Source organism: Canis aureus, chromosome 32 (genome assembly GCF_053574225.1).
Source record: "Canis aureus isolate CA01 chromosome 32, VMU_Caureus_v.1.0, whole genome shotgun sequence".
NCBI lineage: Eukaryota > Metazoa > Chordata > Mammalia > Carnivora > Canidae > Canis > Canis aureus.
The window spans coordinates 13,559,530-13,586,293 of NC_135642.1; the positions used below are offsets into that span (position 1 = coordinate 13,559,530).

General features: G+C 44.2%; 1 protein-coding gene across 8 annotated transcripts in view; it reads left to right on the forward strand.

The window, feature by feature from the left end:
• MAPKBP1 (mitogen-activated protein kinase binding protein 1) overlaps positions 1 to 26,764 on the forward strand; it is a 51,544-nt gene that overhangs the window by 6,921 nt on the left and 17,859 nt on the right. For all 8 annotated transcript variants that reach the window (XM_077880735.1, XM_077880742.1, XM_077880737.1 and 5 more), the window contains exon 3: positions 16,991 to 17,082. In XM_077880735.1, coding sequence (XP_077736861.1) covers positions 16,991 to 17,082 — 92 coding nt within the window. The remainder of the gene's footprint in view (positions 1 to 16,990; positions 17,083 to 26,764) is intronic.

The window sequence follows — 26,764 nt, forward strand, 5'->3', positions numbered from 1 at the left end:
ATTTGCTTGAAGATCTTGGAACACTTGGTGAAACCACATGGCTGATTTTTTTTGTTCACTGTGTCAGCTTCTCTTTTGGAGGAATCCTGAGAAGGATGTTTCTAAGGTTCTTCTGAATTTGAGCATTGCTTCTCATTCATGCTGAGTGAACTACAGTTTTTGACTTCCTGTCACATCTCTCATCAGGCTTTGAGATCTGTATTCCTTTAGTGGTGCCTCTGATCATTTCCTCGTATGCTCAGCTGACCTCATTAAAGGTGCTGGTACTTAAAAAGCAAAACAGATTTTTAAAAAATTATGAAATATAACAGATATAGAAAAACTTATGAAATATAATACTTTAAGTAATTATAACACAGTTTTTCTCATAATCACCACCAGAAGTCAAGAATAGAACACTGCCAAGATGTTGGTAGTTTCTGAAGGATATGATGCTAACAGTGTCATCAAAGTGAGTGAGGATGGAGATGAGGTTTTGTGTTAGGTAATTATATGTTTTTGTTTTTGTTTTTGTAAATCTCCAAGGACTTGATCTTGACTATTTGTTATTTTATTTTTCAAGTTTCTTTTTTTCTCCATGTAATATGGATTTGTGCCATTCAACATTTTCAGGCAGTGTTCTCACTTTTTCCAATTTTTGCTGTTAGTGCTACCTGCCCTTATGTTAATCTCTAAAATCATACTAGAAATAATATTTGTGGTGTTAATAATAACTTATTTATTTATTGGCTTTTGCTATTTACTGTGCTACACATTCTACATGTATCATCTCATTCACATTTCATACCACCCTTCTATCAATACTGTTACTGTCCCCATTTTGTAGATGAGAAAACTGATGGTAAGAGGTCAGGTGAGTAGCTGGTCGTTACGTAGCCAGTAGATGGTGGAGCTGAGATTTAGACTGCCTTAATTTATCAGCCATCTTAACTCCAAAGCCCACGCTTAATCTTGATTCTTTACTCCTTCCAGGGAGTCTTCTTGTGCACAGTGGTGACACTGAACACAGTTTATGCCTAGCATTGCTATAGCCAAGAGCTGCAGTGTGCATTCAGCTTGGAAAAACACAGTACCTTGAAAAACATACTTTTCCCCATCAAAGTTGATTTGATGATTTCTAAGAGTCTTTTAGAGCTGTCATTCGATAACCTTCCTTTCCCTCTACATCCTTGCTTTTCTTTCCCTGTGGTACCATTAGGTACAGTACAACTTGTGGTTCTGTGGGTACGTGAATGTCAAGTTAACAGGGTGCAGTTATGTGGTGTCAGATGACCGTAAGCCACAAGTAGTTGCTGCTTCTCTCTGGGGTTGGAGTAAGGTGGGGGAGTGGAGACCAGCAGATGCCTTGCTTGTTTTGGTGTGTGAGATTCATGGGCCTTTATGGGTTTGCTTTTGATTGGCAGTTGGTGGTGGAGCTCACACTCTTGATTGCTTGCTAGTTCTACCTGCCCTGGGGCTCTCCTTGTTTATCTCTGTATTCCACCTCTTTGTTATTTCTGTGCCTGTCCATCCTCACAACTGACCTTGTCTTTGAAGCTGTGCAGAGTTGCTGAGTTAAAATGCCTATTTTCTGTGGAAAAAAACTGGGCCTAAAATGCCCTGTGCCAGAGCCGATCTGGATGATGACAGCTGGAGTTCAGTGAACATGAAAAAAAGCAAAAATGAGGTCATTTGCCCACCTGACTCAGTGTGGTTGGGCAGGCTCCAAGGTTGTTCAGTTCTTTGAGCAAGTGTCTTGTCTCCCTGATCTCAGATTTGTATTATTTGGATTTCTTTTGTCAAATACGCAATGATGATGACGTTATGGGTGCAAAAGCATGGGATCTTAATACATGCTTTCCTGCAGCTGCCCCGGTTAGTCTGAGGAGAGGAAGCCCCAAGCCAGGTGGATTGGGTGGAGGGCAGCCCACAGGCAGTTTGTGACTATGGGGGAGGAGCTCAGAGCATGCTCAGAAACTCTGACCCTTGCCACCTCTCAACTGCTGCGTTGGAGAAAAGCAAGCAGCTGCTTGTCAGAACTAAACATGCAACAGGCAGGCTGTAGGCCTCCCTCTCTTAGTTACTGTGATGCTCATTGGTTATCTTCTATTTGGGAAAGTCTACAGTATCTGTGATTGTTTTCTTATGACATAGTAACTTGTTGCAGACTTTTCTGAACATGTCCTTTCTCCTTATGTTGTCCTTCCTTCCCCAGGCTGCTTTGGTCTCTCTTTGAGGCAACCCCCAGCAATTGTCTTAGAGTCTTCTTACCCCTCATAGCAAACCCAGAACTGGCTAGTGAACAGGGTTTCTTTCTTTCTTTCTTTCTTTTTTTTTTTTTTTTTTTAAGATTATATTTATTTGTTCATGAGAGACACAGAGAGATAGAGGCAGAGACAGAGGCAGAGGGAGAAACAGGCTCCATCCCGGGAGCCCGAAATGGGACTCAATCCCGGGTCTCCAGGATCATGCCCTGGGCAGAAGGCAGCGCCAAACCCCTGAGCCACCAGGGCTGCCCGTGAACAGGGTTTCTAAGAGTGAGTGTGTAGGCAGATTAGTGGGTAGGGGAAAGAGGCAGTGGTCTTGTTAAAATACAGATTCAAAAATAATAATAATCATAATACAGATTCAGATTCAGGCCTACCCTGGAACTCTGCAGTTCAACCAAGCTCTCAAGTGATGCCCATGCTGCATTTCCTTGGGCTCTACATTGAGTAGTCAGGTGTGTGTGTGTGTGTGTGTGTGTGTGTATGTGTGAAAGAGAGAGAGAGCTGGCTTCTGTCTCATTTATAAAATTAGCATCTTGGGCTGTTGTGAGGATTAAAGGAGCTCTAATGAATGTGAAAGCACACTGTAAGGTCTAAATAAGTTTATAAGCTGTTAAGGGGTTGCTAATGTTATCAGAGTCCATAGATTTCTAGAACATTCAGGAATTTTTTCCTAATTTGCTGGCAAGATTTTATTCCTTCACGTTTCCATTTGTGAGAAGTCGTTTTTTGCAGGTTCAGCTTCTTCTGTTCCGACCTTTAATCATCCTCCTTGGGCAGCTTTTTGTGACCTATCTTCAGTACCTTTTTCTTGCCAGTATTGTAACTTATGTAAACAATACTGACCAAGAGGAAGGGTTAGCAAGTATTTTTTATAGTAATACTGTGTAATTTATTATTTCAGGGCCATGGATATGATTTTGGGGATCTAAAATGTCAAACCAGTGAACCAGGGGTGAGGGGGGAATCCTAATTTACTGTGTCTGATAGAAATCACTGGAGTGATGTGCATGCTTTTTAACAGCGATAGTTTCCCTAGAGATAACTTTTCTTCTTTTAGGGGCCAATTCACTTGTATTGAGAAATAATTTGGGAGCTTCCTTTCAGACCAAGAATTTAAAGGCAGAGTGAGAACGTGTTAATTTTATAACCTATTGTTTTAAGTTTCTAATTTAAGAAGGGTAAAATATTCTATATAAATAATGTTTGCTTAAAGAAGATATCTGCGAAGATGTGAGGAAACAAGTGCACTCATACCCTTATACTGTTGATGGGATGTGGTAATATATACTGTTATATATTGATCCAGCCTTCCTAGAGGACAATTTGGTGATATCAATTAGAAGAAGCATTAATATATTCATATCTTTTAATCTAGCAATTATAGTTCTGGGATCTGTTCTATGCAAACATTCACACCACATAAAAGTGTATATAACTGAAATATTTTTTTTTGAAAAAAAAAATTTTTTTATGTTATTCACAAGAGTGAAATCTTTGGAGTAATCCAGATAGCCATCAATAGGGGATTGGGATAAATCCATAAAATGAAATACATTGTACTTGCTGAAAAGAATGAGGTCAATCTATATTTACTGATATGAAAGGGTATACAAGATATATTAAGTGACAGAAAGCAAACCATACAAGTGTTTTTATGTTAATGATTATTTATATTTTTGTTAAAACCTGTATGTTAGTATATGTATATACGTAGAAAAAAAAAGTGAAGCTATAAATACCAAACTGTTGTTAATATTGGTCACCTCAGGGAAGGCTAGTAGATCATGGTGGACATTCGCTGTCTACATTTCTATATTTCTGTAATGTTGGAATTTTTTACAATGAGTCTGTATTATTTTTGTAAGTAGAAAAAATAAAGATAAAAGTCTCCAATTTAAACATGCGTATTTCATATTTAAATTTAAAATGTTTAAGTTTAAGAATCTGTATACTCATTGAAGCACAAAGTTAGGTACAAATGTTGAAAAATATATGAAATCATAAATAGGGTTTCTTTTTTAGTAATAATAGGACACAAAAATATTTTCTCACAAATTCATTATTGTTGAATTTGAGATAATTCATTTTTGCATCTTCAGAAATATTTTCTTGGTTAGCTTTGGTAAAGAACATTTTAAAATACTTTCTGAGGGGATCCCTGGGTGGTGCAGCGGTTTAGCGCCTGCCTTTGGCCCAGGGCGCGATCCTGGAGACCCGGGATCGAGACCCAGGATCGAGTCCCACGTCGGGCTCCCGGTGCATGGAGCCTGCTTCTCCCTCTGCCTGTGTCTCTGCCTCTCTCTCTCTCTCTCTCTGTGTGACTATCATAAATAAATTTTTAAAAAATTAAAATACTTTCTGAAGTACATGTGCTTTCTGAAAAGATTTTTTTACACAAGGAATATAGAGAAACATAAAGAAGAAAACAAGTCATTCATAATTTCAACATTTAGAATACTTACAGCCACATCCATTTCTGATTATAAAGGACAAGTAAAGCTCTTTTTAAATAACAATATTGTCACTTTCATTTAAGAGGTTACCTCAGTGGGGTGCCTGGGGGGCTCAGTTGGTTAAATGTCCAACTCCTGATCTCTGCTCAGGTCTTGATCTCAGGGTGGTGAGTTCAAGACCTGAATTGGGTTCCATGCTGGGTATAGAACCTACTTTAAATACATACATACATACATACATACATACATACGTAAAACCTCTGATCATTTTAGACTTAGTTGTTAATTATAATTTAAGTCAGATTTCTGAAGAGACACGCTATACATATATTTACTAAAGTCAAGGATGAAACAGGTTTTTTTGTAATCATTTAAAGTACATGGATTATTCAGGCCTTCTCCATTCTTTCTGGAAAGGCATCAAAATTCTTCCTGCTCCAACTTCTAGGGTTGGCTGTGATAGATGGAGAATTCTCTAGGAGGTTAAAGAACTTACTGGGTACAATGAGCCAGAGTATTCACAAATATTTTTAAAACATTAAAAAAATATTTATGAAACACCATGCCTTGTGCTATAAGCATAGAGTTGTAGATACAGCCTCTGCCTTTTTAGGAGACTAGTAGGATAGAAATGACAGATCCATAAAGAACTTCTATACGAGGTACTAAGTAGCATATGACATGTGAATGATGCAAATAAGTGCTGCTATAAGAGTACCAACGAGGGACAAGTCATTCCTGGCTAGGGTGATCATGCAAAGAATCACAGGAGATGTGATATTTGAGCTGATCCTTGAAAGGAATGGAAGGATTTCAAGGAAGGGAAGGACTTCTTGGTAGAAGAGAATATAAACTAAAGCCCCAAAGTGCCTTTCCAGAATAATGAATAATCCAGATTGACAAATGCACATGATTCATATAGGTGAGTAGTAGGAAGTAGAAGAAAGGTAGGATCACTTGACAGAGAGCTGCAGTTGCTAGGCTAGGACATTCATAATTTATTTAGTTGGCAGTGAGGAGCCATCGAAAGTTTTTGAGCAGGGGAGGGATGTGATCAAAGCTGTGCTATGGCAAGATTATTCTTACAGGTTGAGGGAGGGGAGGACAGGGTCCTATAGTAAGAAAATCGGTTAGAAAGTTACTGCTATATATAGGAATGTGGTGCTGAAGGCCTAATCCAGGGTGTTGGCATTCAGAATGGAAAGAAAGTGAGCATCTTATAGAGAATAACAGTTGAAGAAACCTTTCTTACCAGGGGAGTCTCCTGGCCCAAGCTGGCATGATTACAGGGGTACCAAGAGTTCCCACCACTCTCCTTTTTGTCCCAGAGCACACATTCACATCGCGCACTTAGTCCAGATAAGGAATAGTTAGTATTCTCCTTGGTTACAAAGTTTGGAAGCTAAGAGATTAAGAAAACTCAGGCATGTGGAGTTGGTGAATGAGGAGGAATCAGACCATTCTTTATAATTAGACTTTTGCTTATAAAAGCGTTGTTTGTGATTCTCATCTTGTTGTAGGGAGAACTGATGCTAGAGAGGAAAAAATTTTTTTCTCTTATTCTGGTTGCTTAAGTTGAGGTACCGCCTATCCTTTCCTTTCTGGTAGCTGGAAGAGAGAGAGTAGAAGTACCTCCTGTACCAGGCACTGTATTGATAAAGCTGCTCTTTGGACTTAGGTTGCATGCTGATGGTGGTATCATAACTGAGTCCTCTAGCTACAGGCCTGTGATTTCCAGAACTTTGGTCTGACGTCTGATGCTGTCCTCACCTCTTTCTCCATCTGTACATGAAATCAGATTCTGCTGCTTTGGACACTATAACGTCATCTGCCTTGGAAATGGGTGTCAGCTGTCCATGTGGACTATAGGTTCTAGTGTTGGTTGGACATGAGCAAGCTCTGGCCAGGGGGAATACTCTGGCATTAGAAGACCGTCTGTTTCTTTTTCTCTGCAACCATTCAGTGAGGAGAGGTCAGAACCCATTTTTAAGACCCATTTCAGCTACTGATAAGACCTGCTAATTTTAAAAAAATGTTAAAACTAGCAGGAGAGGACTGTATATTGTCCCTCTACTTCATTCTGGGCCCTCTGCCTTCTATCTTGGTTCTCAGACCTGTCCCTGGTGCTCCCATGAAGGCCTGGTGATTTCCCCATATGCTCTTTCACAAACTGCACCATTCTGATGGTTTTGGAGAACTTGAACTCCCTCCTTAGGTTGCCAAAGTTTCTGGAACCAGGCAGACAGACCTAGGTTTAATTCCTGGTTCTTTCACACACTACTTACCTGTTTCCTTATGTAAAATGAAGATAATACTTGTCCTTCTTAGAGTTGTCAAGGGTATAGGGCACCTGGCTGGCTTAGTCAGTGGAACATGTGACTTTTGATCTCAGGGTCATGAGTTCAAGCTCCGCATTGGGCATAGAGCTTACTTAAAAAAGAAAAAAGTTGGGATCCCTGGGTGACGCAGCGGTTTGGCGCCTGCCTTTGGCCCAGGGCGCGATCCTGGAGACCCAGGATCGAATCCCACATCGGGCTTCCGGTGCATGGAGCCTGCTTCTTCCTCTGCCTGTGTCTCTGCCTCTCTCTCTCTCTCTGTGACTATCATTAAAAAAAAAAAAAAAAATAGTTGCCAAGGGTATTGAATGAGCTAATTTTGTAAGTGCTTAGCACAGTTCTTAGCAGAGTACATATTCAGTAAGTGGTAGTTGTTATAGCTGTAGATCCTTTCTCTGCACAAGACCTTTTGTATCCCATGGGTCTGGATAGTCTTATAAGAACATTTGGAGCATTGTTTTCTCCTTAGTTCCTGGAGGGGGTGAAATTTGGAAATAAAAAGGCAAAATGCTTTAATTTTGTAGTTCCCTACCTGATTAATCATTAGACCACCTGGAGAGCTTTAAATGCAGATTCTTTTTTTTTTTTAATGTTTTATTTATTTATTCATAGAGACACACAGAGAGAGAGAGAGAGAGAGAGAGGCAGAGACACAGGCAGAGGGAGAAGCAGGCTCTATGCAGGGAGCCTGATGTGGGACTTGATCCCGGGTCTCCAGGATCATACCCCGGGCTGCAGGCGGCGCTAAACCGCTGCACCACCAGAGCTGCCCTAAATGCAGATTCTTGAACTCCACTCCGTATCTGTTGATTGAGAGTCTTGTGGAGGCAAAGGATAGGGATAGAGTAAGAACTGATAATCTGAAAAAAACTTGTTAAATTCTCTAATTCCATTGGTAGGCCAGGATTGAGAACCTTTGTTCTCTAGTCTCCAGGGTTTTATAGCTAGAGGATCTCTAAGGTCACCTCCTCCCAAGTGGTGGCAGATTTACCTTCCTAGAAGCTGAGGCTATTTTAATCCCAGCACCAGAGAATTGGCTCAGCTCCAACTAATGCTGTTCTCTAAGCTTGGGAGCCCAGTTTTTCTGTCATATTGGAAGTTATTTGTTTCTGGGAGCCTTCATAGTATAGACAGTAGAACTGTAAATCAGCTGGATAGGATAGAGAACAGGAGCAGAATGGAGAGGCAAACTCTGTTCAACAGTCTTGGAGTGGCCATCGTATCCCTTCCTGTCTCTGACCAAATGGCACTTTGGACTCTGAAGGAGCAGGAGGGAGTGAGCTTGGGCATGATATTCGCCTTTCCCTTCCCCCTCCCCAGGCCAGGCATTGGGTCTCTGCCCAGCTGGCTAAGTCTCTGCTATAAAGCCTGCTGGCCTTGGGCTTCCTCTGTGGCTTTTGCATAAGTGGCAATTCTCAGAATCTGTTGGAGAATCTGCTCTGTGAGATTAGAGTGTAGTGCGTGGGTAAGAGACAGGCATAGTTATTCTTAACCTGCAGGAAGGGAGGGGAAGGCGGAGAGTGCTCTGCTGTGGACAGGTCTCTGACATGCTTGTTTATAGAAATAGCAAGCCCATGGTTTGGTTGGAATGACTTATAACTCAGGTATTTATAACTTGTATTAGTGGGATTGAGAAGTGGGGAAAGGGAGAAGGGGGAAGAAAGAAACTGGTGGCAACAAAAACAGAGATTGGCTTCCTCCCAGTTGCTGGGGTTTCTTTACCATTTTGAGGTCAGCTGAATCCTAAATGACCATGGCCTTTTGTGGCTCCAGCCTCTTAGTTCTCTTCCTCAACGGAGCAGCTGCTAGTCTGAGTTGGTATTGAAGACTCCCTGTAATGGCCCCTTACACTAAGAAAGGAAGAGCAAATCCAAACCAGCTATATCATGGACTTAAGCAAGAAGCCGTTCTCTAGCAAGGCCATTGGCTCCACAGACTGGATCTTTCATTCACTTTCTGGTGCCTCTACTCTAGCTTAGGGACTGATCAGATCTAGGGACTAGAGAGAGAGAGAGAGACTAGAAAAGCTTAGACAGCCCAGTCCAGGCTTCCTGGGATCGTGTGTTTACGGGTCTGGGACTACTTGGGACCTTGTGCTGTGCCACCCGTGTTGGCTCTGGACTCTGGAGAGTCCTTTCCTTGCCTCCTTTACTTCTGTTTGGCACTTACATCAAATACCCCTCCTTTTGGGAGCTCTTCTCTTCACTGGCTTCCTGGGTCTCCTCCTTTCTTTCTAATTGCCTGGCATCTCATCTTCTCCATACTTAAAAATAGGTATTCCTCATAGTTCTGTCCTCAGCCTCTCTCTCCCTTCCCACCTTCTCTTGTATTTTCAGTGGTGGTTTTCGCCTCCATGCAAATAATTCCTAGATACCTATTTCTAGCCCTGATCTCTTTCCCAAGCATTTATTCCATGTTTATGTTGCTAAAGTGAATGTTCTGTGGTTCTTACTAAATATCCCTGAAGTATCTTGGATTCAGCATGCATAAAACAGACATCACTGGCTCCCATCCTTCCTCCTTTGTCCAAACCCAGGTCTGCTTTCTGATCCTGACACCATTTCTTTTCATGTTCCCTATCTCTGAGGTTCAAAATTTGAGTCTTCTGTCTTTTTCCTCCACAGCTGTTTGGTGCCCAGTCTTGCCAATTCTATTTGCTTTATTACTTTTGAATCCATCATATCTTTTCTACTCTTACTATCTTCATGCTGGTCTAGATCCTCATTACTTCTCATCTGAACTATTGTAATGGCCTCCTGATTGGGCTCCCTTCTTGTGTTGTTTTTCTCATATACATCACCTCCAAAACATAGCTTTGTGTCTCCAGCTTGAAGTCCTTCAGTGGCCACCCAGAGCCTATAGATGACCCCCACTTAGTTAAGCATTCAAGACCCTTTCTGGTCTGGTTGCAGTCTACCTCTCCTGACTTATTCTCCTAACACTGTCAGCTTTCACCACTGCTCACCTGCTCTGTTGTTTCCTTCTGCCCAACTTTTGTTCATGCAGCTTCTTCTACTGAGAATTCCCTTCTCTCTTTATTTCCACCTGTCAAGATCCTGTCCTCACTGTAAGGCCCAGCCCAAATACCATCTCACCAAGAAAGCTTTCTTTTCCTGATCCTGTTCAGAAATCATTTCTCTTCCTCCTCTTTGAGCACTTTATATCTTTCTTATGATCTTTATCACATACTGGATCGCTTTGTAATATAACATTCATTTTCCCTAATGGATTTTGAGAATAGAGGATAGAGTCTGTGTATTCTTCATCTTAGGATCTCCTATAACATCCTGGTGATTTTCAAAACTTCTTTGAGAATGACCCACATTAAGAAATACATTTTAGGGATGCCTGGGCAGCTCAGCAGTTGAGCGTCTGTCTTCAGTTCAGGGAATGATCCTGGAGTTCTTGGATTGAGTCCCACATCAGGCTCCCCTCAGGGAGCCTCCCTCTTCCTCTGCCTGTGTCTTTTCCTCTGTGTCTCTCATGAGTAAATAAATAAAATATTTTTTAAAAAAAGAAGAAAAGAAATACATTTTATATTGTGACGCAGAATACACATCTCCCTGAACAAAATTTCATGGTCAGTACTTACCCTTACTATGTGCCATGAGATCTGTTTTGTGTTCTGTTCTATTTATTAATTTCCCACTAAATTAGTCAATTTCAAGTCCTATTAATAAGCTGAAGTCTGCATGCTTGGAAAATATTATTCTACGTAGTATAAGTGAGTTGTCCTATCTGTTGCCCCTGAGCTACCTGTTTTTTCCATCTACTTTAATGAGAGCCAGAAGAGCATTTAAACAGTTGACTTTATTCTTTCCTTCTCTCTTGGAAATAGGCTATTATGAAGTTATCCCTTTATCTCATTAAGGTGAGGGATGTTTTTTCTCTCCTTCTTTCTCTAGGGAGGGTACAATCCTGCCCTGCCTAGTGCATGCTGGGAGTGGTGGCTATTCAAGCCCTCCTTCACAGTATATCATAGTAATTCTGCCCTTCTACAGCCTCGCTTCTGGGGACAAATGACACCTTCTCTCAGGTTGGTGTAGGCTTTCCTCCATCTCAATACTCTCCATCTGCCAAAACCAAGGCTGGGTCACACCTTGAGTGTTTTCTCTGCTTCTAGGCTGTGTTTTGGTTGTGGAGGAGATCACTGCAGAGTACGATGTGGGTGCTGTCTTCTGTTTTCACTTCTGAGTTGAAATGATGTTCTCTAGAACCGTGTGGCTGTATCAGGGTGCCAGCTGTCTGTAGTTGTATCCCAAGTCACTGAACTGGTTGTCTTTTGGGCTAGGTTTCACCAGCATTCAGGCTGTGAGAGTCTATAAATGACTTTCCGGTCAGTACCTTGGGTCCCATCTCAGACTTTGAGGTCAACTATTTTTTCATAGAACCTTTTCTCTGCCTCAGTTTCCTCAACGATGCTTGAGGCCAGAACTCTCACACTGGCTGGTTTGCTTCCTTATGTGGAAAAATGCTATAGTTTTCAGGAGAGGCTAGGTCATTTGTTCTCACTACAGTCCCCTTTTAGGGGATCTATGAAATTCCCCCCTTTTCTAATTACATATCCAAATGAGGCCAGGTTTTCTTTATCTTCAACTAGAATAGCATATCACAACAGATTGAATGCAGATGCAGATAGGAGAATCCAGCAGTTTACTATTAAGCCAGACATTAAAGAGATTTGCAGAAATGTTAAATAGTGCCACTCTTCTCACTGAATTTTTTTTTTTTTTGGAAAATAGTTATTTTTAACAAAAACATTAACATGAATGAGTTTATTGTTATTTTTAAATGAATTAACAAATATTTTAAGCTATTTACGTTGTAATTTCTAAACACTGATAAAACAAAAGCTCTTTGGGGTCCTTGATAATTTCTGAGTGTAAAGAAACCAAAGTTTAAGAGACCAAAAAGTATGAAAATTGCCAGGTTATGTCATGCTGTGGTAACAAAATCACCTCAGAATCTCCCTGACTTAACAGTTTATTTCTTACTCATGCTCATATTCAGTGTGGGTCAGCACAGGAGCTCTGTTCATCAAAGTTACTCAGGGACCCAGGCTGAGGGGGCTCTATCTCATTACCTGTTGCCATGCTTAGTAGTCAGGAGAAGGATTAGTGGTTCTTGAAAGCTTCCACTGGAAGCAGCATGTCAGAGCATCATAAAAATGTGCAGTTTTAGAAGCACTTAAGTGAGAAACCTAATCAAACAAAAACTCACATTCTTGAGTTCTTTGTACCCTTTCCCCCAACATTGTTGGGTCAGTGAGTGTAAAAAGCCATTGCTTAAGGATGAAGAGAGAATTAGGTGTGTAAATTATAGAAAGATGGGCCCTGATTTGTAGCATTTGGTGATTTCCATGGCGTAAATTATAGAAAGATGTTGCTCATGAGGTACTGAGCCCCATGCCACATCCCAGACTGTATCTTTTCTCTCTTTTTAACATTTATTATGCAATTTTTAAGACATACAGTAAAGATATATGGAATTATAGAATAAACAATGGGGTGCCCGCTATCAGCTTAAGAAACAAAATGTTGGGATCCCTGGGTGGCGCAGCGGTTTAGCGCCTGCCTTTGGCCCAGGGTGTGATCCTGGAGACCCAGGATCGAATCCCACGTTGGGCTCCCGGTACATGGAGCCTGCTTCTCCCTCTGCCTGTGTCTCTGCCTCTCTCTCTCTCTCTCTGTGTGACTATCACAAAAAAAAAAAAAAAAAAAAAAAAAATTAAAATTGATTTTAAAAAAAAGAAACAAAATGTTACCTGTACCATTAAGCTCCCTTTGTGCTCATCCTCATGTGGGCAGTAAGACAGTAAGTATGTGGATGGAAATATGATCAGTGTTGGGTCACTATCTGCATCTAAGTGCTATGAAGAAAGATAAAACAAGGTAAGGTAGGTATAGAATGATAACAGTAAAGAAAGCTAGTTTGAAAACCCTTCTCTGAGGAGGAGAACTTTGAGCAAAGATCTGAGTGAATTAGCTATGTAAAAAAAAAAAAAAAAAAGAATTAGCTATGTGAATAGCTGAGGGAAGAGCATTTTAATTGAAGGAATAGCATATGCAGGACCTGAAGCTAGAATCTGCTTGAGGTGCTTGAGGTAGCCATGGTAGCTGAGGTGGAGGAAGAGGGGAAGAGTGTAGGAAATGAGGTCAGAGAGGGAGCCAGAGGGCCAGATGATTTAAGGCCTTGTAAACAGGGTAAAGTATTTGAATTTGAATTTAAGGATGGGAAGCCCATGGAGGGTTTTGAGCTGAGTAATGACATGATCTCATATACATTTTTAAAAAACACCACCACAACAACACTGTGGCCTGTCATGTTGAGAAGACGACTAAAGGGGGTAGGGTCTGAAGCAGACACAACACATGGGAAGTATAGTCCAAGTGAGAGACAACGGTGGTCTGAACTTGGTGTGTTGCTGGATGTTTACAGGCTCTCTCAGGGACAAGAAAGGGCCCTGATTTGTAGCATTTGGTGATTTCCATGGTAAGTAAGTACTCCCACTGTGGTGATTTCAAGCCACCAGTTGAGGAGGTGAGAAAGGAAGTGCACAGTCAGCTGTCATGAGCCAGTGGAAGCTAGCTTTGGCACACCATTGCTTGACCTTGGGTGTTTAGCCGGTGATGTGTTTGCAGGGGGCATTCAAGTTTGTCTCCATTTTCTACGGTGGATGGAAGCTGCATCACTTTTTTGTGTTTTTGTTTTGTTTTGTTTTTGTTTTTGTTTTTGTTTTTTTGCATCACTTTTTTGAAAGGAGAGGAAATGGAGGTTATGTCAGGGAGAGAGTCCATTTATAATTTCCATCATACTGGGGCCTTTCAAAATAAGCCTAGATGTTGGAGGCCTTGCAGGAGCTTTGGACTCCCTCAGATCCTTTGAAAGTGGAGTTCAGCCCCAAACCTCCCTGCAAACAGGAAGCTGGTTTGAGTTAGAACATAAAATAAAAACCAGCTGATGCCCCTGAATGTTTTTCTCTGCTCCTCCCACTCCACAGAGCCAAAGGAAACTGCCTTTTTTTTTTTTTTTTTGGGTCTTTGGATAGTTGTGCAGAAAGTCAGAAAAAGCCAAAACCCATAAATCCTTTGAAAGTAAGCCAGGTTTTGAGCCCAGGCAAACTTCTGCCCGTGGGGTTTCCTAGCCCGGATGTCTGTCCCCTGCCAAGAGTCCTAGGAGGAAAATGCCTGAGGAACACAAAGTTGCCAGAGATCAGAGCCTGGAACCCAAGCATAGCAGGAAAAGATGGTCTGTAGCAGTTTCTCAAAATGAGCTTCCAGCCCATTTGTAGGTCATGAAATCAACAAAGTGGGCCAAGACCAAAATCATTTTTTAACGAGACAGAACATAATAAAAAACAGAGTATATCACATGCAGTAAGAGTAAGTATTACTTTGTGAAACTTTTGTTTCAGTTTTATGCACATGCATACACATTCATGTGTACATGTATCTCTATACAGACTCATGATTTAAACTTATAAACTCTCACTCTTACAATGAGTCATGGTCAAAAATGTTCAACCAAAAACTGGTCTTAAAGGTACGAGTAATTCACATCCCTTTCCTGTTTTAGCTTGCTGTTGAAAAGTCCAGGCTAGTTTCGGAATGAATCCTTTATGGAACTAGATCATCTGTCCACAAAACACCTACCCAAATTTCTGTCAGAGAGAAGGAAAGCTGAGAAGGAACAGACTGGTCTGATTCTTTGGGATCAAAGCTGAAGCATATGTGAGGGATTGAAGCAAATTTGAATCCAAAGGATTTGCCCAAAATGATTCACTGGAAGAGATAGGATTTGAGCAGCTTTTTAGCTCACTGCACTTGATTCTGTGACCTTTCCCATCTATGTGGGTAATGCTGGCCTTGGGTTCCTCACCCTCTCTCTTTCTGTCTCTCATATGCAGTAGGCAGTTAGTGCATCATGAATGTTCCCAAGTGCCCCTCCCTCTGGGAGAGCTGGAGGCACAGTGCCAAGATGGAGAGCAGTGCACTGAACTGAGTATCCCCCGGACTTCCCCGGGGGTATTTTGTGCTCTCCAGTCAGTGTGCCTGGTGCTCGGGCCTTTCAGAAAGGTGACTGGGTGCCAAGGCATCATGTGGCTAAGAAAAAGTGAAGAAGGAGGCATTAGTTAGGGCAAACTACCAAGAACACAGAGAGTAGGCTACAGTTAGTTTATCCCACACTAGGTTTAGTGCCTCAGGTAGTCTCCAGGGTAACTGGCATGTCTGGTGCTTGCCAGGTGGCTGTGGGTTGGCCATGGGACTAAACTGCGTCTGTCAGCGAGAGGACACATGTTGGAATTGCTGCTGCACATCCCCAAGAAGCACAGAAGACTCTTGGGAGCCTTCCTGGGGAATAGGTTTTAACTGTCATGTCCTAGGGGATTTATCTTGGTCTTTGGCCACCATGAGGCATTTCTTTCCAACCTAATTCAAGCTAAAATGGTTCTTGGAGATAAGAATTTAAACCAGCCCTCTAGAAGGACTTTGAATTTTCCAGCTGGGGCAGTAAGAGATATAGGAGAGAGTAGGAGAGATCCTAATCACCCTAATTGATTCTGGGTTTCCCCTCTCTAGAAACTGAACTAGGAGTAGACCACCCTGCCACAGACATGAATACTTCTGAAGTATTTCTGGTTCACACCACCCTCCTAGGGCCTCTGAGACTCTCTCTCTCTCTCTCTTTCTCTCTCTCTTTTTTTTTTTTTTTTGGTAAGATTTTATTTATATATTTGAAAGAGAGAGCGAGTGAGAGAGAGTGCAAGCAGTGGGGAGAGAGAGAGGGAGAAGCATGCTCCCCTGCCCAGGAGGGAGCCTGATGGAGGCTCCATCCCAGGACCCCAGGATTATGACCTGAGCTGAAAACAGATGCTTAACCAATTGAGCCACCCAGGCACCCTGGGCCTCTGAGACTCTAAGCAGAGTACAGTTTAGCCTATTTATATGACCTTTCTGCATTCAGATGTATTTCTCTCTGAGCCAACGGAGAGACCAGGAACATCTCTGAGGAGGGCCAGTACAGAGTCCAGACAGTACTTGAGGGTACTGGACCTGGGGTGGCAAGCAAGATGTTCTGTATCAGAAGTGAAGTGGAGTGAGGAGAGGTTCCAGGGCAGTTTGAATCTCCCATGGGATCATCTAGCAGAAAGGCCAGTGAACTAATTTGAGGTTAGTTCAGTGTGTGCCCTGGGGCTGCATCCAGTGTGGGGTAACAATATTGATGGGGAGAGTGATGGTGAATGTTGCATGTGGACATGTCCTCTCAGAATCTCTGAGCACTTTACACAAGTTTCCCTTTCATCTCTGTGGGAGTGGGGCTTAATGATCATAATTAGGGTACTGTGAGCATCTGTGCTATGCTAAATACAACATTAAGCCATGTTTCTGTCTCCTAGGCTCATGGTCTGCATGAACTGACAGATGGTTGGGGTGGGTAGAGTTCTCTGATGGAGGGAAAGAACGTGATGGGATGCAAAGATCAGAGATATTATGAGTCACCTAATTAATACCTAACATTCCTCTGACTCTTGGTAGATCAGAGTAGCCTTTCTTTCATGCCTGCCGAGGCACGAAGATCAGTGACTTCCCCTGACTCTCAGAGACCCAAGAAGCCAGTCTGGGGACCCAAGGCTTTATCTTGTATACTGAGCCTTCCTGGACTGTGGGAGAGTACTTGTTTCTCTGTGGCCATGAGCTGAGCTTTTACTCTTCATTTTCTTTCCCAGGGTCCCCACAGATTGAGCCCTGTTAAAAGCCTGCGGCAGACAATGGCTTTTCCCTGTGTGATCAAGGGGCCTGTAGCCAGGTTCTGGAGGTTCTGGAGAAGTCAATAGCCCCATTTTCCTGAAGAAAGTAGTCAGCATTTGCTGGATGGTCGTGGCTACCTTTAGCACTTCTTCCCAGGCCTGCCCACTCTGTCCATATGTCACTTCTCTGTCTTGCTCTAACAGGTAACCTTGGAGAAGGTGCTTGGAATAACAGTGTCTGGAGGCAGAGGACTTGCCTGTGACCCTCGATCGGGTTTAGTTGCCTACCCTGCCGGGTGAGTACGTTGGAAGAAGGCTTATTGCATGGGAGTTTATAACAATGCAAAACCAATTGGGATGGGCAGGGGTTTTTTGGTTTCTTCTGATATCTTCAGGTTAATGTTTTGGTAAACATTTTTGTAAAGGAGATACAGGGTCAGGTCAAGGGTTTTTGTTGAATGTTGTCCTTGTTGCCATCCTGCCCTGTTTTGAGGCCAGCCACCCATACGTACAGATTCACACTTTGTATTACACATACTTCCCAACACCATCTTTAATGTCTACCTCCTAGTCACTTTTAAAAACAGCTTTATTGAAATATGACTCATGTACCAATTTGCCCATTTAAAATGTACAGTTTGGTGGGTTTTTTTTTTTTTTAGCATATCCATAGAGTTGTGCAACCATCACCACAATCAATTTTAGAGCATTTTCATCACCCTGAAAAAAGAACCCCATACCTATTAGCAGTCACTCCCCATTTCCCCTCAAGAGTCTCAGCCCCAAGCAATCACTAATCCACTTTCTGTCTCTATAGATTTACCTGTTTTGGGCATTCCATATAGGTAGAATATTTGATCTTCTGTGACTGGCTTTTTTCACTTAGCATAATGTTCTTGATGTTCATACATGTCATAGCAGGTATCAGTACTTCACTTTTTTTTATGGCTGAATAATACTCCATTATGTGGATGTCCTACATTTCATCTAGTCATCACTTGATGGACATGTGGGTTGTTTCCACTTTCTGGCTATTTTATAAAAAATACCACTCTGAACATTTGCCTAGTCTCATCACTTGGAAACATGTCCGTGCCATGGAAGAAAAGTAGGGTTCTGGAACTGGTGTTCATCTGTCCCTTGCTGCCTTTTCACTCCTCTGTTCTGCAGATGAGAAACCCCCCAGCTGTAGTTTCTTTAGGTTTCTGCAGAAGTGTTTCTTTGGGAGGATTGGTGCTCTTGCTGCTTCTGGTTCTCTCTGTCAACTTTGCTGCTGGGCATGAGAGCACAAAAATGGGAAGTCCGCATTGCTCTACCTTCCTTCCCCCACTGTCAGCTTGGGAATGCCAAGTTTCCCAGTGTGATTTCCACAGCAGCTCTTGTAGTTTTTGTACCAGTATATGATTTTCTTAGTTTTATCATCCCATCAAAAATCTGCCTTTATCAAGAACTTATTCTGTGTCAGGCACATTGTTAAGTACTTTGCAAGGAATGATTTTATTTAATACCCAGAGCAACCCTGTGAGGCAGGTACTATTACTATCCCATTTAGAGAAGGAAACTACGATAAAGAGGTTAAGCAGTTTGCTCAAGGTCACACAGCTAGTAAGTGTCTATATTGGGATTTTAACCCAAGTAGTCTGACTACAAAGCTCCTTAATCTTAAAATGGTGTGGGATGGGGGAAAACCTGACTTTCTGCTTATTTTGAAAAGCTCCTTTTTGTGTAGCTATCTACCTGCCATGTGAATGAGAAGAGCCCAATTTATGGGCATCTTAATCTATACCAGGTAAACTTCTGCCCCTGGATTCTGGGGTCAGTGCCTTTCCTGAACGCCCCTTTGGCATTGAATGTTGTGGTGGGGTGTTATGAGAGCTATACGGGCTTTACTCTGGAGGCCGAGTTGGCCTCCTTCTCCCACTCCAGAAGCGAGTTGATGAATGACCTCTGTTGCTGGACACCCTGTGCAGCCCGCCTCAGGGGAATTCCATTCGTGCCTGCCTCTGCCTGGGAAAGCCAGGTTCCTTCTTGTTGGAGTTGGGGCTAGGACTGGATGTGAGATGGGCAGGAAAGACTTGGGCTGCTGCTTGGTATGTGTTGAGCCTAGTGTGCCTGCCCTAGGGATTGTGGAGCTGTGCTCCTTGCATCTTCCCTTCATGCCCCTGACCCCAGGCTTGGTGCTTTAAGGATATGTGTTTCTGTTTGTGGGCAGGTCCCAGCCTGGCACATGTGCCTGGGAGTCATTAGCCTTCCAGATGGTATATGGAAGCTTCTCTTCTGTGTCATCTAGTAGGTTCCTTCAGTGTGCTTGGCTTGGGTGAGCCCTGGGCAGTGACATGATCTACTCCCTGACCTTTTGATTTCCTAGAACTTCAAGTTCCCTCTTTGCAAATGGCCCCTTTCTGAGTGTTTTCACTTTGCTCTGTGCTAGAGGTCCCCATTGTGCCTCTGGGGTGTCTGGGGACCACTGAAGTCTGTGTGAGCCAAGCAGGCTCTTTCCCTCCCTCCTCTTTTCCTATCTGGTGATCCTAACCCCACCCCCCACTCTCTAGTTCCTACTGTGCTTGTTGCTTTAGGAGCGGCTCAGGTATCCTAGAAACAAGAAGAAAAACAAAGCTCAGAAAAGTCTCCCGGAGGCCTAGAGGCAAATATCAAACCAAAACAAAGTTTTCTGAAAGGAAATGAAACAGCTCTGAGAGGGTGGGGTAGAGGGAGATGTGTGTCAGGCCGAGGTGGGTGAAGTCTGAGCAGAGACCCCTCGGTTTTCGTGGCTCCTGCATCTCTTCTCCAGAGTTCCCCCATTGCTGTTCTCTCCACAGAAAGCCTGCCCCTCACCTGTCACACTTTGAGCTCCCTGCTCCAGGAGGCTAGGTGGTCCCCAGGTAGCCTCTTCGAAGAACTCAATTTAGTTGAACATCTGTAGTTGACTTGGGCCCCTTCCGTAGTTGGCTTGGTAAGGAGTTCAGGTGCTGTAGAACCCAGCACAGCCCCCATTGCAACAGTGGAGCTAGTCCGTCCTGAGAATGGGTTTCTCTTGATCCCGAGTGCCAAAGTGTAGGGCCTGGCCTGGGTGAATGCTCTGGGCAGAGCAGCTGTTTGAGTGGGAGGTGTCCTGGAAAGGTGTTGACCCCTAGCCAGCAGCCCAGAGGAGACCTCTTGGTTGCTTTAATTAGGGAATTAGGGAGGAGGAGGGGAAACCAAGATTTCCCAAGAAGGCCCTCCATTTACTCAGCGCATATTAGAAGTTATGCTGAGGCCCCCAGCTCCAAAGCACTGGACCAGGTGTGAAATCACAGTATCTCAACCTGAACTGTGTTCTGGTGCCATCTGAGCTAAAGGAGCACAGAACTGCCTTCTTACTGTCTGTGGCAAGCCCTGTGTGGTGGGTTTGCCAGGGAGCGTGTGGGTCTGTGGAGACAGCAGGTGGACTAGAGAGAAGATGCTTGGACTTTGTGCTCTGGTGGATGTGAGTCATGTGCAGGGGTACTTGCAAGCATCGGTCCCCTCAGTGCCTGTCTTCTGGTTATTCTGCAGGTCTCACACCTGAAACTGAGGCCCCTGAGTTCTTCCTCAGATGATTTGGTCATCAATGCCTTCATTTGTTCAACAGTAATTTGTTGAAAACATGCACTGTTCAAGCATATCATATGTAGCAGTGAACAGGACAGGAAGGGTGACCATTTTTGTGGGATTTAGGTTCAAGAAGGGCAAGCAGACAATAAGCATGTAAGTCCATAAATGAGCAAGATAATATCAGAGATGGTAAATGTTCTGAAGAAAGTAAAACCAAGTGATGGAAAGGAGAGTAAATGAGTAACTTGTGGGATGCATGGTGGGGGTGGAGCCCGAGAGGCCTACTTTAGGATTGGGTAGTTAAGACTTAGAGGGAGGTAGCATTCAGCTGATATCTGAATGGCCAAGAGGAACAAACTGATGAGGATCTGACTCCAAAGTTACCCAGGTGGAGGAAGCCTCAAATGTAAGGGTGCCAAGGAGACGAAAAATCGGTTCATTCGTCTGAGGGGCTAACCGGTGGTGGTGGTGGCTAGAGAATAAGTGAGAGGATGGGGGCCCAGGCACTGCATTTTGACCTGGCTTATAAGTCTTGCAGCCCACAGAGATTGATCTCTTATTCTCGAAGGGAATATGTTTAGAGCCCTCTCAGCAGAGAGAAGTACTAGACGCTCTCCACTGGAAGCCATGTTACTCTCTGCCTTTTCTTATGTTTTTGAAGAGGGACTTGTAAAACATCCCAGAAACAGAAATGTCAGTGGGTCCCATGACCTGCCTAAGAGGATTACTTATTTGGAAGGTCCTAGATTGCAGGCATTTAAAGAGGACCACAACCGAGGCTGCCCTCGGAAACATCTTAGACTTATTCTCTCTTAGAATAATTAAAGCTATAAGATTTCCTTTTTGGGAGTTAGTCCAGAGGGACAGTTTATAATTCCACATCTGGGCGAGGATTCTAATGAGTCAGTGGTGTCCAGCAGGTCATGTATGGGATGCCATAGTTGGGGCTCCTGTTGTATATGCTGAGCCCCTGGATTGCGTTTTCCTTGTTAGTGGTGTAGCAGAGTACCTGTCAAGAAGATAGCTTGGAGCACCATGCTGGTTACTCTGCACATTGTCTTCTTCGGTCCCCACAGCCAATTTTGTGAGGTAGACATTATTCTTCCTGTTTTATAGATGAGGAAGCTGAGATTCAGAGAAGTTAAGGAATATGCCCCCAAGATGACACAGTATGCTAGCAGTTAGGTCTGGCTGGCCCATTTTCTTGTTCTTTTCATCATCATACTGTCCTCAAGTGTCAGTGAGTCCTAAAAGCCCAAGGTAGGGGAGGACCATGCACCTATCCTGGGGCCCTTGTTCTCAGTTCTACTGATCAGGAGGTTCCTTGACTTTGAGATCTGGTGGCTAGTGACTTAATGATTTATTCATCCATTCACAAATATTTATTGAGTGCCTATCTTGTAGGCCCTGGGGATGTAAACAAAACCGATAAAAATACCACCTGCCCAAAGCTGGCAATCTAGTGATAAAGATAGATCTCCTCTCTCCCCAAAAGTAAATTTTATAGAATATTCCAAGTTGATGTGTGCTTGGAAAAGATACAAGCAATAAACAGCAAGAGGAACTAGGGAATGGCACTAGGCTATGGGGTTGTAATGTTAAATCGTGCTAGAGAGTGACATTTGAGCAAGGTTTGAAGGACCTCTTGTCCCTGTCTGAGTCACCTTCTGATTTTACCTGGTATTAAAGAAGAACTTCCAAGGCACAGGGTCTCCACTTGAACTTCTTGTGTCCTGCTGCCAATATGTGCTGCTGTGTTCATTGCTCATCCCACGCTCCTTTTGTTTCTGCCTTCTGGAAGATGGAGAGTGGTAGGAGGCAGATCCTGTGGGAATGCTGGGCTCTTGGTGATGGCAGCAGGCCTGGACCTGTCCATGGAAGGGGTGTGTTGAGGGCTTGGCCCTTCCCGGTTCAGAGGAGCTCCTGGGCAATGGGCCCAGCACCTGGTACTGGGGCTCCACCACGTGACTCCCAGGCTGAGGTCCTGGGGGACTGAGGCCTCCTTGTCTCTCTGCACCTGCACCCTGGGGTTCTGAATTATAGGACTCAGCCAGTTGGGCCAGCCTAGCCCTTGTCATGGATTTGGGCCAGCAGTGCTACAGGGCACACGTACAAATGACTGCCTGCAGTGCTGGGTGAGGGCAAGAGCCCCCCGGGGAGGGGGGGTAGACTGGGGTGGGGGCACTGAGGCGGAAGGCCAAAGACTGATGCAACTGCACCCCACCCTCCTCTCCCCAGTAGACTGGGGAGCTTGCTCAAGGTCGGAGAAGACTGAGGTGGCTCCTCTATCAGGGTCGTTGAGGTCTCTTCTCTTGGGAGAACTCAGCCAGTGGGGCACAGTGGGAACCTTGGATGTCTTTGCCAAGTTCTGTCCTCACTTGGGCATCTGCATTATTGTCCCTACAAGTGGAGCTGTGACACAGCTCTTTCCTCCTCTTTCTCTGTGTTGGGAGGTTTCCATATTTGAATAATTAAAAGTAAAAATTTCAGCTTAGAGATCTATGTCTGTGTGTTTCCCTCCTTTGCACATTTCTCTCCTTTGTGTGACTCCTCCATGCGGTACCTGAGAATTTTCCAGGCTATTCTGGAGGAGGTGTATGAGGGAGGGAGTCAGAGAAGGAAAGGGTTGCCTCAGAGCCAGTCATCTCCCTCTCTACACCGTATTTTTACACACACTCACTGCTCTCCTTCCTCCTCCCACCATGGAGCTGAACGTACCAGGAGGTTGAAACAAGATGTTGTAGTCCAGCAAGACTCAGAATTTGTGTGCAGTGACTTAGAAAGTGTATAAGCAGTCTGATGCACTACCCTTGGAAAGTCACAATGCTGGTTCGGGATGATGGGCTTAAAGGAAAACTCAAAAGTGTATTATAGAGCCTATCACCAATTTTTCTGGATTTGGAATTTGGCTGGTTGGAATTTGTGTCAGGTCGGGTTGAGTCAGATCAGCTCTCAGCTGAAGCCCCGTGCCATGGTTTGTGTGTAGCTGTTCAGGAAGTTAGGTAACTTGTAACCACTCAGACTAGAGATCACTGCTAGAGAGATGAGCCTGTAGAAACAGGCCTCCTCAGCAGGTCGGCACAGATAACAAAAAAGCTAGAAAACATCAGTTGGCCCAAAAACTTCATGGTGGTGGAAGGCTGGTGTGTGCATGCGTGTGTGTGATTTTTCATACACTGAATAAAGTATTAAAATCTAAATATCAAAATCTATGACCTTGGGATTATAACAGCCATCGCTTTCATCTGCCCTGTTCTGATTTCCAAATCCTGTAGCCCAAATCCTTTTTACCCTCCAAGTGCCCCAATCTTTCCCTCTTCTCACAGGTTCCTGGCCCGGCACCCTGCATGTTAGGTCAGTGTGTTTCACGTCTCTCATCTCCAACTTTGCTTTTCTCTTCTTCCCTCAACTCACTCTACTCCGCATTCCCTAGAGCACTGCTTCTGGAATCCTTATTCCCTTTGGCTTTAGCTAAGTGCCCTTGAGCCAGCTACCTTACTGCTCTGATTTCGGTTCTCCATCTGTAAAGTGGGGATAATTGTACTAAGAGTCACAAGGTTATTGTAAGGATTAGCTAAAAACAGACATCCAGGCTGCTTGGCAGAGTGTCTGCTACCTAGAAAGTGCTTGATAAATGGTAACTCTTATTACCAAGCCCCTTGAGCAAGAGCAGAGGATTGGTTACTAAAGGAACTGGAAGCCTTCATGTTTAGAATTCACTGAAACTTTTTTAAGAAAGATTTTATTTATTTACTTGACAGAGGGAGAGAGACAGAGAGGGAGGGAGAAAATGATCAGGGGGGAGGAAGAGCAACAGGAGAGGGGGAGAGCAACAACTCCTCACTGAGCCAGGAGCCTGCTTGATCCCAGAACCCTGGGGTCATGATCTGAGCCCGAAGGCAGACACTTATCCAACTGAGCCACCCAGGTGCCCTAGAGTTCACTGGAACTCTTATGTGGTGCTTTTTAGCTTAGCTAGGAGATGGCACTTCCATTTTCCTTCTGTGCTTCTCTACTGCTGTCCTAGACACTTAGTTTCTCTCTCAGCACTCCTCCCATCTCTTCCTTGCTACCTTGAGAGAATGAAAATGCAGATATTTTCTTTTCCTAAACTTAATCTAGCTCTCCTTTCCTGGCTGCCTTCCCAGAACAAAAAATAAAGCCTCCTTTGAAGTTTTTACCATTATTGAGGTCCTAACAGGACTTACCTCCATTCTTCCAAAGGAAAAACCTGACAGTCCCTTAGTACCTCGTTCCCCACTGCCAGGGGCCCCCCTTGCAGCCTCCTTTCCATGCTTAAGTAGTAGTAATATTAAGATTTGCCACTTGTTTGGCTCCTACTATGTATCAGAAAAAATCATTTATTCATCGCAGAAGTCCTAGAGCTAGATCTGAGTATCTCCTTTATTATAGATATAAGTCAACATGCTTGTGCCATATCCAGGGTCACCGAGCTGTACATAGGAGAACAAGGACTTCAAACCCTGGTCTCTGCCTCTGAAGCGTACAGTGTCCCTACTACCCCAACAGTGCCTCTGAGGATCCAGAGGTCTGCAGTCCCTCTTTCCAAAGAAGACAAGTGGGGCATGGAGTAGGGAGATCTGGGCCTACTGATGCCCCACAGGACCAAGCTAGTGGACCAAGGGAGGCATTTTCCCATTCAAATGGTTCTTGAGCAACTGCAGTGGGCCAGCCTCTGCTGGGCACAAGAGGCAAAGCAGTCAGGAGAACCAGACCCAGTTCCCATTCTTGCGAAAGGCATGGTCTGGCGGGAGGGTCATCAAAAATAAATGTAAAATTACAGCTGTGATAAAGGTTGCAAAAGATTGATATGCTGTGCTTGTTATGAGAGCTATAATATACTGAGGCCATTTGACCTGAGATCTGAAGGAGGACTAAAGATTAACTAGTTGGAAAAGGGAGAGAAGAATGTTCTAGATAAGGGAAACAGTTCCTGTAAAGGGGCATGGCAGGTTAAAGAGAGCGAAAGACTGGTTGGAGCATGGTTCAGGGTGAAGCTGTAGGGTGAGCAGGGGTCATACCACCCAGGGCCTTCATGAGTACTTGAAGGAGTTTGGTTTTAGAAGCCCCCTAGGGCTCATCTTCCAGGAGTGATGCAATCAGATCAGACATGCCTGTGTGTTTGATATGAAGTGCACTGGAAGTTTGGAGGAGGTCTGGGAGTCCTGGCTCTGCTCTTTCTAGGAACTTTCTGAGCCTAGACTTCCTCATCTCAAAATTCTGGAGGGTTGGACTAGGTGAAATTTAGTCATCTAGCACAGTGCATTTAATTCCTTCCGTCCTTCCTTCCAGCTCTAAGGTTCTATGAGTCTATCTGTTTGGAGGAATTAGGCTCCTTGTATCCTGGACTGCCCCTAACAGAAGCTGGGCAAGTGTGCATGGGGGTGTGTGTGTGTTCGGGAAGGGGGAGGGACAGTGATGGGGCACTGGGAAACCCAGTGATGGGTTTCCAAGGCCATCTGACTTTTGTTGTATGTTTAAGGGAAGCAGGAGACTAGAAGTTGGTGTAAGGAGAGAAAGGAGAACCAGGAAAGATGAGCAGATGGAGAGAGAAGAAAGGAAACAGGACGGATTTGGGGAGGGGTTAGAGGAGATGTGACTCAAGAATTCCAAAGCTGTTTGTTGCTCAGCCTGGCAGTTCTGGGCATACCTACCTAGTGTACCTCCGAGATCCCTGCGTCCCCAGAGATTACCTGTGGACTGTGCATATTGAAATGGTTTATGGAGCCTAATACGCTAAGCACTCACCAGCAGCTGTACTTGCCTTTGCTTCAAGCTTCTAGCAGGCAGTGGGTTTCCAATTAAATAAGACTGGTCTGGGGGATGTTGCCCTCTGCTCATTCTGTCCTCATCCCCTGACCTGGCATAGCAGGCCCCACGCTTGCTCCTGTCAGCTACTTCATTAGTAAATGAAGCAGTGAGGCAGGAGGGGCGATGGGCCCAGGCCTGCTAATAGCCACGGAGCCTAAGGGAGAACACTGCCTGGCTACAGCTTTGGACTTCCGGCCATGGCTCCTACCACCTGGCCTCCTCTGGAGGCTCCTACCACCTTGAACTGCCTCTGGAAAGTCAGTCTGAACCTGATACTGTCCACTCTTGCTGCCTGGTTGGAGAGGGTACTTCCACCCTTCTCTGCACAGCAGGCAGGCAGGCAGGCAGGCAGGTGAAGTCTCTGATTGTCTTCTGGTAGTCTAGAGGGCCCTTATGGGATTCTCAGGGCGGGGCTCAGGAGTTCCAAGGCACTGAACAGGCCTCCTCAGGCCCTCTTGGGCTCTCTCTGCCCTTTCTCCTAGTCTTACTGAGCCTCCCTGCAGTTCCAGCCTCATGCCTTCCAACCCCTTCTTCATCATCTGACACATAGAGGGTGTGGGGTCTACTCCTGCC